Source organism: Arachis ipaensis, chromosome B7 (assembly GCF_059453495.1).
Source record: "Arachis ipaensis isolate K30076 ecotype BB chromosome B7, ASM5945349v1, whole genome shotgun sequence".
In the NCBI taxonomy this organism is placed as follows: domain Eukaryota; kingdom Viridiplantae; phylum Streptophyta; class Magnoliopsida; order Fabales; family Fabaceae; genus Arachis; species Arachis ipaensis.
In genome coordinates, this window is record NC_142442.1 from 132,918,678 (window position 1) to 132,935,219 (window position 16,542).

The following is a 16,542-nucleotide window of genomic DNA, read 5'->3' on the forward strand; positions in this document are numbered from 1 at the left end:
TTAGTTATTTTTTTTAATTTACATTGTTAAAGTTTTGGTCAACATAAATATTTTAAAAATGTGTCTAACCATTATAAACATTTCTTAAAATATATGTTTGGTTTTTGTAATTTCTGTTTCTTATGGTATAACCTTTTCAGTGGTGAGAAGGAAAACATTAACTAAAAATCAAAAACAGAAAAATAGCGTAAATTTAATAGCGTATATTTAAGAAAAAAATTTTATATTTTGGATTATAAGTGGTGAATTTTTTAACGATGACTTAAACTATGTGTTATACATTGTGGATTTTTACAAAACATCATTCTTTTGATAATTGAAAAAAGAATTCCGTAATGGAACCAACTTGGGATATAATCAATTATAGTCAACTAGTTGAAAAACATACTAGTTACATAAAATAAAATAACTCCTTACTATCTCTATTTTCTAGAATTTCAAAATTAGAAACAAAGAAAGGATAATTGAGTTGGCTTATGCTGTAATTGATTTCTTAGAGTTTCTCTTAAAAAAATATTTTACAAAATGTCAATACCATCGTAACAGTGTAAAACACTAAAATAATCAAATATTCTCGTGTTTTACATTGAAATTATCCATATATAAAAATTTTAGCCTAAATTTAAATGATATGTAAGCTTATATTATTGAATTATTCTCTGTATCCAAGCAATTTTAGCATCCAAGTTTATTCAAGAAATTTTGCACGCTTTTTTAATAATAGTGGTTTTTATTGGTGTTGGATTTATTTGAATGAATTTAAATAAAAAAATAGTTGGATATGTAGCAATTCAGTATATTATTATTATTCATATTCAAATTGAATTGTAAATGGCTGAGTTGTCACTTCCATTTTTTATAGTTCTTCCCCTCTTCTAATATTTTTCTTTTTGCTGTAAAGTGATGTTTTAACAACTGAATTGGCATACCTAATATTTAAATCATGTTTGCGTATCTTTCTTCCTATTACATGTTCGTGAACTACTAAATTAATCACATGAAGCTATAGATATCCATTTGACATTCTATAGATCCAAACTGTCATCAATTTTAAATTTATATAAAAATAATAAATGGTGTTTCAATGTCAATAACCACTAGATTTATATTTAAAGTGCTATTAAATTAGCTTATTATTTAAGCAATGAAATTATTCATTTTCTAAGAAATTTGCATATCTATTCCAAAATATAATTGCTATGGTGACAATTATAAATGAGTGAGAGCAATAGGAAATTACATTGCTTGCTATAGCATCAAAATTTCTTGCGTGTATATAAGCATAGCTTAGCAAGCAGCTGCTACAACATCACTTTCAATTCTTTAGATTGACCCACCTATATTTAGTGTTTAAAAGACGTGAAGACTGAAAAATTGGTCCATGTTTGATGGTGTTGTTCTCTTCACAATTTTAATACAAGCAATTACTCTTTCAGCCCAATGGAGATTGATGTTTTACTGGCTTTTGATTTCAGTTTCCAAATTCATTCTTAAATCACAGCCCAAGCCTCTAATTAACTCTTGGAAACGTGTTTTGTTTTCGTAACTTGCAATGCATTAAAAAAAAAAAAAATAGATTTAGGGTATAACTGAATTAATTAGTATAAAAAGTTTTATATTTATAGAAGAAGAGTTTTAAAGTAACATCAATTATTCTTATTAACTGAAAAAATTAACTCTTTTCGTTTTTTTTTAATTACTGACAAATTTTTCAAGCCGACAAATCAAGATTAACCAATAAATTGTTATATGGTAAGATTTGAATTTTTGATACTAAACAAACAAATGAACAAAATACTTGTACCAACTCAAATTAGGTCTTTCCTTTAACTATTCTTTTACTTTAGGGCAAAAATGAAAAAAATCAAGTCCGTGAAAATGGTGATAGAAGACAAGCACCGACAGTTTATAATCTTGAAATTCATGTGATTATTGTTGTTTATTTCCCTTTCTTTTTTTCGTTACTCCTTTTCGGTTAAGAGATCATGTTCTTAATTAACCAAACCGCCTTATTAGCATATTTTTAAATGACCGAATTGCCCTCACTCTCAAGTCACATTTTCAACAAAACCAACTTCTTCAACCATAAACCAGAAACCACACCCACCACCTTCTGCAATCTGCATGCCAGTATGCCACTAAATTTTCTCAGCTCTTCAATAACCAACCCCACTTTATCAAGCTGCAATCTTTCTACATATATACATCTACTCTGCATTTTATTACTATTTTTCTTTTTCCATTTTTTATTTTTTAATTAAAAATTTTGCATTGCTCTTTTTCTCTCTCTTCAAACTTGGCATTTTCTGGTCTTAGATTCGGTCTATGAATCTTCTTTTTTGTTGTTAAGTAAACTGGTATAGCTCATACTACTCTAGAATTTGACATTTAATGTAGTTTTTTTTGTTTAGTAGCTTCATTGTGTAGAATGATACCATAGTTATTAGAGGACCCTTATTATTTGTTTCTTTTTCTGTGGACTTTTTTTTTGTACAAAAATGGATATATGGGACAGTTGGTGGGTTTTGCAGTTCATGCAGATGCTGGGTTTGCTGAGTTTCTGGATTTCATTACCAAAGTTGAGAACTTTATTCTCAAAAGCTTTTGGCTTTGGCAACAAATTCATGAAGGGTAGCAGCAGCAATGTCTGGATCTTTGTTTCCATATCGCTTCTCTTGTTCCTTTCTTGGGTATACTCATTCGTGTTTCCCAGTGATCTTTCTGTGATTCAGCATTATGATGAGATAATCCCCAACACTCAGTCACTGAATCAAAGTGTTGAGGTTCCCAATGTTTCTCATTCAATGAACCAAAGTTTTGATTTTGAGATGCTGAAATCCAAAGTTGTTCCAATGGGGAAGTGTAATGTGTTTGAAGGAAGTTGGATCCATGATAATAGCTACCCTCTATATGATGCTTCTCAATGTCCATTTGCTGAAAGGGGTTTCAATTGCATAGCTAATGGGCGTAGGGATAGAGGTTATACAAAGTGGAGGTGGAAGCCTAAGAATTGTGATGTTCCGAGGTTCAATGCCCGGGGATTACTCGAACAGCTTCGAGGGAAAAGGGTAGTTTTTGTTGGTGATTCATTGAGTAGGACTCAATGGGAGTCTTTGATATGTTTGTTAATGACAGGAGTTGAGGATAAGAAGAGTGTGTATGAAATCAAGGGCAATAGGATCACCAAACAGATTAGGTTTCTTGGTGTGAGGTTTAGTACTTTCGATTTGAGGATCGATTTTTATCGATCAGTGTTCCTTGTGAGGCCTGGTTCTGTGCCTAAGCATTCACCCCAAAGGATTAAGACAACATTGAGATTGGACAAGATTGATGATATTAGCCATGAGTGGATTGATTCAGATGTTCTAATATTCAATTCAGGTCATTGGTGGACAAGGACTAAGCTTTTTGACATGTAAGTAACTAGTAACTTAATTTTTCCAAGTTATAGGTTCATAAATTGAAGATTTGATTTACTCCATGGCATGTTTTGTTTTGTTTTTGTTTATATGTGATTCATTGCAATTTGCATTGCATTTGTGATTGATTTTCTTCCTTGGAGAATTCATGCTATAGTTGCCAGTTTGTTACTAAATGAGTTCCAAGGAGATAGATAGTATTCTTGGAAGCTTATAAAATGAGCAAACACCCAAATTATTCCCAACAAATTTCAGATCGAACATGTCTCTTAACAATTTTATTATGAGATAATTTAGTTAAGAAAATATTTATAAGACAACTTAGTCTCCTTTCAAAACAACGGAGGGACCAATCTGTTTGATAAAGTAATTCTTGAGGACTTCTAGAGTAATAATTGTCTTTTGGAGCAAAGTATCCCAGTTGGAGTTCCTTGAAAACCAATTTAGGTTTTTACTCTTGTAAATCTAGCAAGGTTTTTTGTTTCTAAAACAATTCTGCTTAGGATTTGAGAAACTTTTAAATGAATGCACTATGATGATTTTTGTCAATAATGTAGAAAGGCTTATTGCAAAAGAAAATTTCTTTGGTGAAGAGTGAAGATTGTAGTTAAATTTTTTTACTTTTTTTCTCTATTGTAAAAAGAGTAATTTTCACTCTTCATTGAAAAATAACCTTCACCATACCATGACCCATTTCAAAAGGTCATTCAGTAACTGTAGATGAGAACCTAGATTTTCACTCAAAGTCTAGTGTTTTGCCTCAAATTAGAAGATTGTTATGTTCTTATTTCTCTTAGGTCACTTGGGGCAAACAGATGATAGATTAGAACCAGAGTGGTGATTTTTGTTTTGAGATCTCTATGTACAGGATCAAGGTAAATGTGAACAGCATGGAAATAATTTGATAATGAATAACCAAAACCTTGAATTGAATGTACTTCATGTTAGAATCATTCATTACTTCCATTAATTGTTAGTTCAAGTCCATTTGCATTAGCCGTGTGATTTCATAGTGTGAGATTCTAGAATAATTTGGTGCTAACATGATCTTCAGACAGGGGTTGGTACTTTCAGGTTGGTAGCTCAGTGAAGCTTGGAATGACAATCAATTCTGCTTATAACACAGCCCTTAACACCTGGGCATCTTGGGTGGAGAATTCAGTCAACATGAATAGAACAAGAGTGTTCTTCCGTACCTTTGAATCATCTCATTGGAGGTGAGTTCTTTCTTCTCCATTACTTATTTTTCATCTTGGCAAGAATGCAAGTAACTGGTGTTTATATTTTGATGGCAGTGGAAAGAACCACAATGCATGCAAAGTGAGTAGGAATCCATGGAAGAGAAGCAATGGGAAGGAGCGAAGCCCTATATCAGATATGATCAATAGGGTTGTGAAGAACATGAGTGTACCAGTAACAGTTTTGCATGTAACACCAATGAGTTCTTATAGGAGTGATGGTCATGTGGGAACTTGGAGTGACAATCCATCTGTTCCTGATTGCAGCCATTGGTGTCTCCCTGGTGTTCCTGATATGTGGAACGAAATTCTCTTCTCTTATTTGCTTCCAAAACCTCTCTAGCAATATTAACACCAAACCCTCTATCTTAGTGTGTTGTTATTTGTTGTCTAATTTTAATCCCATATGGCTTGTCCCTTGTTATGAAGCTCTATAACCTCAATTTTGACCTCCATTACTTGGATTAACTTAGATAACATATGCACCATTATAAAACAATAATGTTAAGCATACACACAAAATTGCTATCAAATTATTATATACATAGAATATATGTTTAAATAATAGAAAATGTCCCAATAACATGGATGGCTATAGTATATAACATGCATTGTGATGATCATGATATGGTATGATGATGACGGTCAGGGGTGGCAAAACGGGTTGGTCGAATGGGATAATCTGTCAAATTTGCCAAAAAGGATGGATTGGGCTAAGATTTGGAATTCGTCAAATTTGCCGGTTCAAGTTTTGGTGGGATGGGCCGACCCATTAAGTCAAAAGTTATTTTTTTTTAATAAAAGAGGGATTGGTTTGGTGGGATGGGCCGACCCATTAAGTCAAAAGTTATTTTTTTTTTTAATAAAAGAGGGATTGGAATGGGCCGATCCATCGAGTCAAAATTTTTTTTTTTTAATAAAAGAGGGATTAGTACTCTAAAAGTTAACAATTGTGTAATTTTTAAATACACCTTTTCACTTTTTTTAATTAATTTTATTTATTTTATTTTATATTTTTATATATATGTTCAAATGATGTGAATTGTTTTTTAAAATAAAAATATTCTATTAATGAATATTATTTTAAATAATTTTATGAAAGTTAAAATTTTAAAAGAAAATAATGAAAAAAATTGTATAATAATTTTATTATTTTTATTTATATTTTTTAATTATTTTTTTTAGAAAAAAATTAAATAGGCTAACCCGCCAACCCACCCACCATAAAACCAGAGGAGTTAGAATTTTGAGTCCAATTTACTTTGCGAGACAGACTAATCCACCTTGTGGAGTGGGTCTTGACTACCCGCTTTGTTATTCCTATGTACTTCTCTTGTCATGTGGCTTATAAATTATCAATACTTTATTTAGATATAGTTTGATAAAATTTTCTCAAGCGATGTTTGCGTTTTTTGAGAGCACAAATTTCTTATTTTAATTTTGGTAAATAAATGTGTTTGTGTTTGCATCTTTTAAATTTAGGAATTTTTAAAAGCATTTAAGGTGAAGTTTTTCAAAAATGGCTTGTATTTATTAAAACTAAAGTTTAATATAACTCCATGGACTTTGCTAGGTAGACAATGACTTTTGTGAACAATATGAACAATGGGCTCTAAAATTGGCCCAATAAGGTAAAAATACACTACACTCCAAAATTACCCACTTAAATCTTCATATTATGAACTATCCGCACACCTAATAAATTGAATATCCAATATATCAATTATTCATATTATTTAGTATTTTCATTATCTATCTATATTTTTTCTAACTGCATACATTAATTAATATCTAAATTTAATTCTTACATTAATATCTATTGTAGTATTTTTAAATTTTTAAATTTATTTTATCAAATGTATTTGTTGTTTATGCTTATTAGAAGTTATTTTTAATTTAATTCACTAAATATAGATGTTAAAACTTTTAAAAATAATAATACTACGGAGATAATAATCTAAAATTACTTTATTTAACTTAATATATATATATATATAACATCCAAAATTACATACTTATTATTATATCTAGTATTATGTATTTATTTTAAAAATAATTAATAAATATAAAATAGATAATTTTAGACCAGTTTAAATTTATTTTTATTATCTTTCAAACATTTTCGTTTCAAAAAACAAAAACTTTATCAAATTAAACATTGGTCCAACCAAAGTGATTTGTTATTAACACAAGTTGAACGTCAACCTTCACAGCCCTCTCTACGGTGCCAAAGAAGGTCACCAGAATGGAATATTTTATTTGATCCTTTGAGATCCTGCTACTACTTCCCCCCTATAGAGGATACCATGATTCTAAAACTTAATTCACCCTTCGTTAAATGTCGCTATTATTGTAGCTAGTTTGAGGCTGGTCAAACATCTCTAGCTGCACATGTACTCTTTGCAGGAAAGAAGGGATGATGTGGTGATTTGGAGTAGCTTTTTATTAAGAATAAATTAGGTTAGTCAGAGTCAAATTCATCGGACCAGTCTGGTTGTCCATTTAAATGGGCGAGTTTGTCTCTAAAAGTAAGTCTGTTTAAATTTTGAGTTAAACGGGCTGAGTTCAATTATCCCAAAAAAAATGACGGGTTAAATAGGTTAATCTGTGGGCTAAATGGGTGGTCCATTTATTTTTTTATACATTTAAAAAAAATAGTATTTTTAGTCGATATTTCTCCTGATCCCGACTTGAAAATCCGACCTATCAATTAAAAAAAATTATTTTTTAAAGATTTTTTACCTAAAAATAATATTTTTTATCAAAATATTTTTCAAAAAATAAAATAAAAGAATAAACAGGCTGACCCGTTCAACCCATCAGACTGACCATAAACAGTTCGAAATGAAAAATTATGGCCCACGAATAAAGCGGACTTAAACGGTCCAGTCCATTTAATCCACGGCTAACTTAAATGAATCGGACTAAGCCGTTTGACAACCTTAAAATAAATTACTGTTTTTAAGCTTAAAATAAAATATGACAAAATTGATAACCATTCTAATTATAAAAAAGGTAAATAACTTAATATTTATTAAGAATTTTATCATTTTATTGAACATTATATATATATATTAGTTAGATGGGTTATCGTTATAATAAGTGAGATTTGAACTCAAGATCTCCTATAGAACAAGAGAGATTATGCCATTTGAACTATAGTAAAATTTTGTATGATTAATGGTGGTAAAACACACTAAATCCTTCGGGTCATCTCGCCAAAAAAATTGAATTTAGAGAGCTCGCCAAATTCGTACACTGCCTACTGATTAGCCTTTCGCTCTTCTTTTTAATTTTTTTCACAAAAGAGGGATGAGGACTACAAAATTATATATATAGAGAAGTCAAAAATTAGAATTTTAAATACATCTCCTTCAATTTTTTTTATATTTCTGTGTTTTATTTATTTTATTTTTTATTTTTCTTTATTTACTTAGCTTGTTTCTTAAAATAAAAGAATTTTTTTTGTTTTATCACAAAACTCTGCTTCTATTTTTGTATATTATATTGTGTTACAAATTTTGTTGTTCCAACGTTGTCAATTGAAAATTAAGTTGAAAGTATTATATTTTCATTATTTATAGAAATTTGATAACAGATACTGTGATAGCAATTCAAATTGATGTTGAGAATTTTAAAAAAATTGCAAAAAAAATTATGTTATAGTTTAACTGTTTTGTTTATATTTGAATTTTGAGTAAATTTTCACTTATCAGTTTTTATTAGATTAATTTTAATGAATTATAATATTTTTTTAAAGAACAGTTAAGCAAATTAGTATGCTGTCCCATCAATTTATTATAAAACAGAACATACTAATATTTTAAATCCATTTTACTTTGCTATTCATCCCATTTTTAATACACCTTTGGCAGAAGTGAGGCAGGAAGAGATAATTCGTTTTGCCACCTCTCTGGATATCTATGATGTATTGATAGCTTGAAATTTGTTCTACAATAATGGTCTATCATGTACTGAGATGGACACGGAACACGGAACACGACACAGAATACGGAGATATACGAATTTTAAAATTTTATAAGATATAAAAATACGACATATATATAAAATATAAAGTATTTTTTAGATAAATTATTGATATTTTATTGGTATTAAAATATAAAATAATTTTTTAATTATTTTTAATATCTTCTTTTAACAGATAAAAGTATTTAAAATATTTTTTGTTTTAATAAATAATAATATATTATTTCTAAACTTATTTTAAGAATATATGTTAAGAATAAGACTGGACACGTTGACACGTAATGGTATTTAGGTGTGTCCAAGTGTGTCTGGAGAATAATTTTTTATTTTTATTAAGACACAGTTGGACACGACAGATACGCATGTCAAACAAATATTGTATTTAAAATGTATCTGACACGGAAATATGATAACTCAATTAAGTGTCCGTACTTCATAGATAATAACTAATTAAACCATTATCTCTTATATCTTAGTAATTTATTTTAAACACCAAAGTAGATAAATATATATATGTTAAATAAAGGACCAATAAAAATATTAAATACACACTACATTAACAAATGACTTCAGAACACATGATGCGAAAGGGTTACACATAGTTTGCATCTATATCCCAACTTTAATTTCAAAAAAACAGTAAATTACTATTTTTACCGATAAGTTTTTAAGATGCTAATAAAATTATTCACGAACGAATAAAACTAATTTTATATCTATAAAAAATAAATTCCAGTTAATAAAATCATAAAACTATACAAATACCAAATTTTTGTTAACTTCATTAAAACTATTCAAAATTTTCAATTAACTCATTCTATTATCCTCTATTATACTAAATAGGCTCCCGTCTTCTCTCCCTACCTTCTATGTCTAGATTTTCAAATCTACCTTCATTCCTCTTTAACATCAATAGATCATTCAAACAGAAAACAAAATAATTGTTGCCAATTTTTAAATAAATCTTTGTGCAACAACTTCAAAACTTCAATAACTATTTCAAAAATTTTATAACTAATTCTTGATTTTAAAATTTTAATTAGTAAACTCTTACTCTAAGGTCACAAAACTATATTTTAAAAGGAGTATTATTTTACTTTCTGCATATGAAAAACACTATAAAAATAAAAGTTAAAACTCTTTTATTAAAATAAAGTGAAAATTTATGTGTAGTAAATTAAAAATTAAAATTTATTAAATAATTATTTAATCAAATTTTATATGAAAATAACTAGGGGTGTTCGCGGTGCAGTTTGGTTCGGTTTTAAGGAAAAAAGTCATCCGATGCGAACGCTTAATTTATGTGCGGTGCGGTTTGGATGGGATGAACTTTTTTTGAAAATCCGATCTGATCCGATCCGATTACAAGCGGTTTGGATTTGCGGTTTTTTAAATAAATTTTAAATAATCAACAATGACATAACAAGTCTTAACATATCTTAAAAAGCCAACGATAACATAAAAATAGAAATAAAATTATAGGTTAATTAAAATAAATAAATAAATAATATTTTAAACATAAAATATTTATTAAATAATAATAATACATGAATAATAGAAAAATGTATAACAAATTGAACATGTTATAAATATAATTGTAAGTATAATAATAAAATAATAATATTATAGCACATTGTGCGGTTTGGATTGGATTGGATCGGTTATGAAAAGTAGATCCGAAATCCAATCCAATCCAGCGGTTTGCAAAAAATAGAATCCAATCAAATCCGAATTAGTGCGGTTTTAATCGATTTTCGATTTAGATTGGATTGAATGAGCGGTTTAATTTGGATCTGTTTGAATTTGAACACCCCTAAAAATAACTACTCCTGAATTTTTACCATAAATTCTAAACCTTTATTTAGAGTATGATTGCTTGGCAAGGTAATTTATTGTGCAATATAAATGTCATCTAACTTTGTCAGTATAAATAAATCATCAGTAAATAAAGCATGTGTGTGATACAGGTAAAAAGGACAGTTCAAGCCCCCTATACTGTACTCTGTTTTGGACCAAACAGTGATGATGAATATATCAATAGTTTCAATACAATCACATGGCAAGTTATGTTTATTATGATCTTTTCTTTAATTCTCTTCTGCTGATACTACATAGTATTTGTATCTAGTTTAGGTATAAAAAGCACTATTGTACTCGTTAAATTACCTATCACAATTCATTTCCTATAATTAAAACATAGGTACATCAAACACACATCTATACTCGCCATTATTACCACCAACCATATCCTTGAATTGAAGCCATCATCATCTATAATAAGACCATAACAGCTCACATGCATGTTGTAAGAATTAAGAAGATATATATGCATCTAGTTAGCTAGCTAGTGGCATTTGTGGAATGAGTTGAAATACAGAAATTCATTTATCTTTTTAATTAGTTAATATTAGTTTATGAGGAGTGATAGGGACCAGCAACTTTTGTGATTTGTAACCATCAAATAGTCATCAATCATGATTTTAATGGTGTAAAATTAGTGTGAGATTTCATCCAATGGCTCACTTTTCTTTACTAATTATATGCTGGCCAAAATTTAATAAAGTTGCTGGCCCCTAGACTTTTCCAATTTTTGTATTTGCTTAATGACATCGATTTTTATATTCTCATATTCTCAAATTAATTATTTCTTTTATTTTTTAATTTATTAAACGATGAACGTATTTAAATACAAATATGTTTGAATACATTAGTTTTTAACTAATCCAAAAGTATAAAATAAAAATTAATTTGAAAGGAAAAAGCATATGATAATATTAGCATGGCACATATTTCTTAAGTAGACTAATCAACTTAGATTATGGGAATTAATATGATTTTCTCATCTGAAAATTTAAATAATATTGTCACACATACACACATATATATAATATTAATTGTGAAAGTGAAACGAAACCTTTATAAGACATTTCAATAATATTTAATTGATTGTGAAAATTAACACATAAAATTATGTAAACTTTATGTAGAATGGTCTGTTTTCTTATTTAGATACATTAACATCATAACATGACGGGCGATTTTTTAAATTTGGCACTAACTAGTTAATCTCTAATTTCCAAAATCCAAATCAAAGTAATGCCTCATGTCTATATTTTCATGCATCAAATTTAGTATATAGGGAGTTTATAGAATTTAATTTAAGTTACTTTCACATATTTTCATTTTTCATGGTATCAAACACGAATATTGATATAAATATAGAATACGACAAAATACGAAATATACAAATATACAAATTTTAATTTTTTATAAGACATAGAGATATAATCTATATATAAAATATAAATAACTTTTTAAAAAAATTATAATAATATTTTAATATTTTATTAATGTTAAAATATAAATTAATACTTAATTATTTTTAATATTTTTTTAATTATATAAAATATTTAAAATATTTTTTATTTTAATAATACATATTAAGAATAAAACAAAACTACGCTAATGCATAATATTTAAGTATATTTAAATATATTTAAAAAAATATTTTTTATTTTTATTAAAATATAATCACACACATATCAAATAAATATTAAATATTTTTCTATACTCAAACACAACAATTTGAGTAAGTTTCCGTGCTTCATTGAGTGTGGCGGTCTCATGTCTTTATTTGGACTTGTTTGTAGAAAACAAAACTTCTTTCTTTCCTAATTTTAATTGAAATATTTAATTGAAGAACCCAAAATATCAAGACCAAATTTAATTCTACTAAAGTATTGTGGCTCTATCGCATTGACTATGCATACCAAGAATAACGTCAGCATCAACTACATTCACCAACTCCATGAACCATAGAGTATATCAACTGGAAAATTAATATGGGCCAAAATGAGATATTTTAAATATATATATTTTTTTACCTTTTTTTTCCTAAAAAGTAGAGATTGTTTAAAAAAATTTGAAACATTCGATTTTAATTTTTAATTTTTACTTTTTTTAAAAAAATAGAAGGTATAATATCAATTTTAAATTATTGAAATTTTTGAGATAAAAAAAAAATAAAAAAGTCCAATTTTAATAATTATCTAATTTCAATTTTAAAAATACTTTTAACCTTTTAAATTTATAAAATTTGTTAATGCTTTAACACTAAAATAGACCATCCCATTTATGAAATGGTTACATTAGTATAATATATCCATCCCCTCTAAATCACATGTATGTATACATTAGTATTATCACTATTTTTGTTTGTTCTGGTGGTAGATGTGCTAAACAGGATAATCGAGGAGGCAGTAAGGAATGGTAGGATATCTCCACTCTTAGTCAAGAGGAATAATATAGAGCTGTCACACTTACAATTTACTGACGACACTATATTATTCTGTCCGCCGGAAGAGGAGGCAGTGAAAATTACAAGAGACTTCTGAGGTGATTTGAAATGATGTCTGACTTGAGCATTAACTTTGAGAACTCCAACTTGATACCAGTGAATTGCAATCAGGAGTGGGTTAGCCGGATGTGTCAGCTACTGGGGTGCTAGAAGGCAGTCTTATCTGTGAGGTATCTTGGCATTAGCCTAGGAGCAAATCCACGATTGGTAAGAACTTAGAAGCTAGTTTTAGGTAAGGTGGAGGAGAAACTGAACTTGTGGAAAGCATTCCTTAGTAAGGCTGGAAAGCTGGTACTCATTAAGTCGATAATCAACAACCTACCTATTTATTACTTGAGCTTGTATAAAATGCCAAATGCGGTTGCACGAAGAATTATTTCCTTGCAGAGGAGGTTCTTTTGGGGGAAGGATGATGGACGAACTGGTATGGCTCTTGTAAAGTGGGAGATGGTCCAGGCACCAAAGAAGCTAGGAGAGTTGGGGGTGGCTGATGTGGTGGTACGTAATACTGCTTTGCTGTTTAAATAGTAATGGCGATTCTCAAAGGAGGACTGTCCTCTATGGAAGAAGATTGTATGCTCCTGTAATAGCTTGAACCTGAATCACTTGTTGTCAACTCAAGCGTTACCAAAGAGAGGGAGTCCCTGGAGAAACATATGTCAAGTATAAATAAAGGAGCAACATGTCAGGCAAAAGATGATTGATGGCCTTGCCATGGAAGTAGGAGATGGTAGATCTACCAGATTCTGGGAGGATACATGGCTCCAAGTGGAAAAATTGAAAGACTCATTTTCGAGACTCTTCTTGATTTCAAACCAAAAAGGATTAGTAATTGGAGATTGTGGATTCTGGAATGGGATAGGGTGGGTTTGGCACTTCCAATGGAGCGAGGAGGGAACTACGCCAATGGAAGACCGATACATTGAATCAGTTGCTTCATGTCTTGCAATCTATTAGATTAATAGTAGATGTGCAAGATAGAGTGGTGTGAAAATTTGACAAGAAAGGAGTTTATTCTACTAACTCATTTGTGCAGGTTTTGCAGAAAGAGACCTTGGATGAGGAGTTTTTGAGCTACAGATTCACAAAGAAAATTTCAAAAGGTTTAATTCCACCCCGACTCGAGTTGTTCGCTTGGTTTGTATTGGTAGGCAGGGTCAACACAAAGGATCGGCTAAGTAGACTGGGAATCCTACTACCGAATGATAATTTATGTGTGTTGTGTAAGAAAGACGTTGAGAATATACAACACTTATTTGTTACTTGTGAGTTCTCTTGGCAGGTGTGGTGTGTATGGATCTCAGCATTTGGACAGGAGTGGACTGCTCCCGGGACTTTAAAAGATCACTTTGAGAATTGGAGATCCATGCCGATGAGGAAGGAGCAACGCAAGTATTGGCTAGTTGGGTTCTTCTCAGTAATATGAATTATTTGACTACGACGGAATGATGACATATTTCAGAGCAAGACAACAGGAGTCGTAGAGTGTACGTGTGGATCAATCGTTTTCATGTGCTACAGAGTAGTGTGGTAAATAATTCATGTTGATGGCCAGTGACGGATCCAGAAAATTTTAGTAGTGGGGACAAAAATAATATATAAAAATAATAAAAATTTAACATAAATATATTTAGGTATTGAAAATTTAAAATATATTAGTCAAACTTAAATAATTTAATTAACACATAAAAAAATATTAATTTAAAAGTATTTTTTTATCAAATATTCTCTATATCTATCAATTCACATTATATTGATTATTTTTTATATAATACGAAAAAAATTATAGTTCAATAATTAAAAAATATATAAAAAATATATAAAATAAAAAAACACAAAAATAATTACAAAAAAAAAAAAACAAAAATTCAAATCAAACCATCACATTTTTTTATATATAAATATAAATAATGTCTTTTTCTCTATCAAATAATTATTTAATTTTTTTTGCCATTTAATTAGGTAGTTGACACTCCATAATATTCATGGTAAAATTTTTTTTATAAAAATAATTATTATACATAATACCAAAACTAAATTAAATAAATAGTAAAAATAAATAAACGATATATAATATATTATCTCAATTAAATTAAAAAATTATTAAATACTAATAATCTCATTTTTATTTGACAAATTAAATTTTATTTTGAATAATTAACTAATTAAATTATTATTATTATTTAATCGAGCATATTTATTTTTCTAATATAAATAGATTAAATTTATATAATTCGAGAATTTTTATCATTGTGTTGTTATTTAATAACCTAGATTTTTTACATATACATTTAAAAAAAAATTAAATACGGAGGCAAACCTATTATTTTAAGGAGGCATTTTATACTTATGTATATACTTATTATTTGTTTATAAAAATTTAATGGAACAATTGTTCCCACACACTTGTAAGTAAATCCATCCCTATAATAATGGCTATACCAAAAGCAACATAGAAATTATTTTGTCTTTTATGATTTTTGTCTATTTATTTGCTCTACTTGAATATTGAATTCTTTTTTTAAAAAAAAAAAACCCATAAAATAATTATTTTGTATCATTTTACATCCCTTCTATAGTATAAACTTTTTAAGTATAATAAGTGGATTTATAAATAGTATAGTTCGTATAAATAGCAAAGAGCGTTCATTATTCTCATGCTAATACACCATTTGATTTGGTGGTTCTCATAGAAGAATTTGTTAAGATAGGTAGCTATTCTTCAACAGATCCTATTTTATTATGCAGGTTGTTATTTTCACAGAAAAATTTAACTTTAGACACAAATTTTTTATTAGAAATAATATGATGTTATTTCTTTTATTTAATGTTAAAAAAATAGAACATGTAGTAGAAGTGTAAAATTTATATAATTGACAAAAAAAATAAAATATAATAAAGCTACAAAATTAGTTAATACTTTATTCTAATTAAGTCTAACAAGATACGAAATGATAATTAGTAATACTATTTCGTTTTAACTAATTATTTGTAAAAAATATCATAAAAACGGGTGATACTCTACTCAAATAAAATTTTTGACACAGAGATATAAACTGATAATTTGTGACATTTTATCAAAAATTACATTTAATTACACCCAAAATACTAAATTAAATAAGATAAACACTCAATTCAAATATAAAGAGAAGATAAAAAAATACAAGACCAATATTCTCAACAAAAATAATAATTAATGATTTATTATACAAAACAAATGTAGAGATCAGACATGACAAGCTATGATGCACAGACACTAACACAGATACGTGACACGATACAACACGGGACACGCCAACATGCGAATTTTAAAATTTTATATGACACGGGGACCCGCATACATATAAAATATAAAGTATTTTTTTAGATAAATCGTAATGATATTTTGATATTTTATTCATATTAAAATATAAATTAATTTTTTAAATTATTTTTAATGTCTTATTTTAATTATATAAGATATTTAAAATATATTTTTTAATAAATATATCTAAATTTATTTTAAAAATATATGTTAAGAATAAAACTGGACATGCTGACA

At 28.2% G+C, this 16,542-nt stretch overlaps 1 protein-coding gene across 1 annotated transcript; it reads left to right on the plus strand.

Annotated features, from left to right (window-relative positions):
• Positions 1-1,937: 1,937 nt before the first annotated feature.
• LOC107605968 (protein trichome berefringence-like 7) lies at positions 1,938-5,190 on the plus strand. Its single transcript, XM_016307928.3, has 3 exons — positions 1,938-3,415; positions 4,478-4,636; positions 4,715-5,190. The coding sequence occupies exons 1-3, from the start codon at positions 2,499-2,501 to the stop codon at positions 4,998-5,000; spliced, it is 1,362 nt and encodes a 453-aa protein (XP_016163414.1). The 5' UTR covers positions 1,938-2,498; the 3' UTR covers positions 5,001-5,190.
• The last annotated feature ends 11,352 nt before the right edge of the window (positions 5,191-16,542 follow it).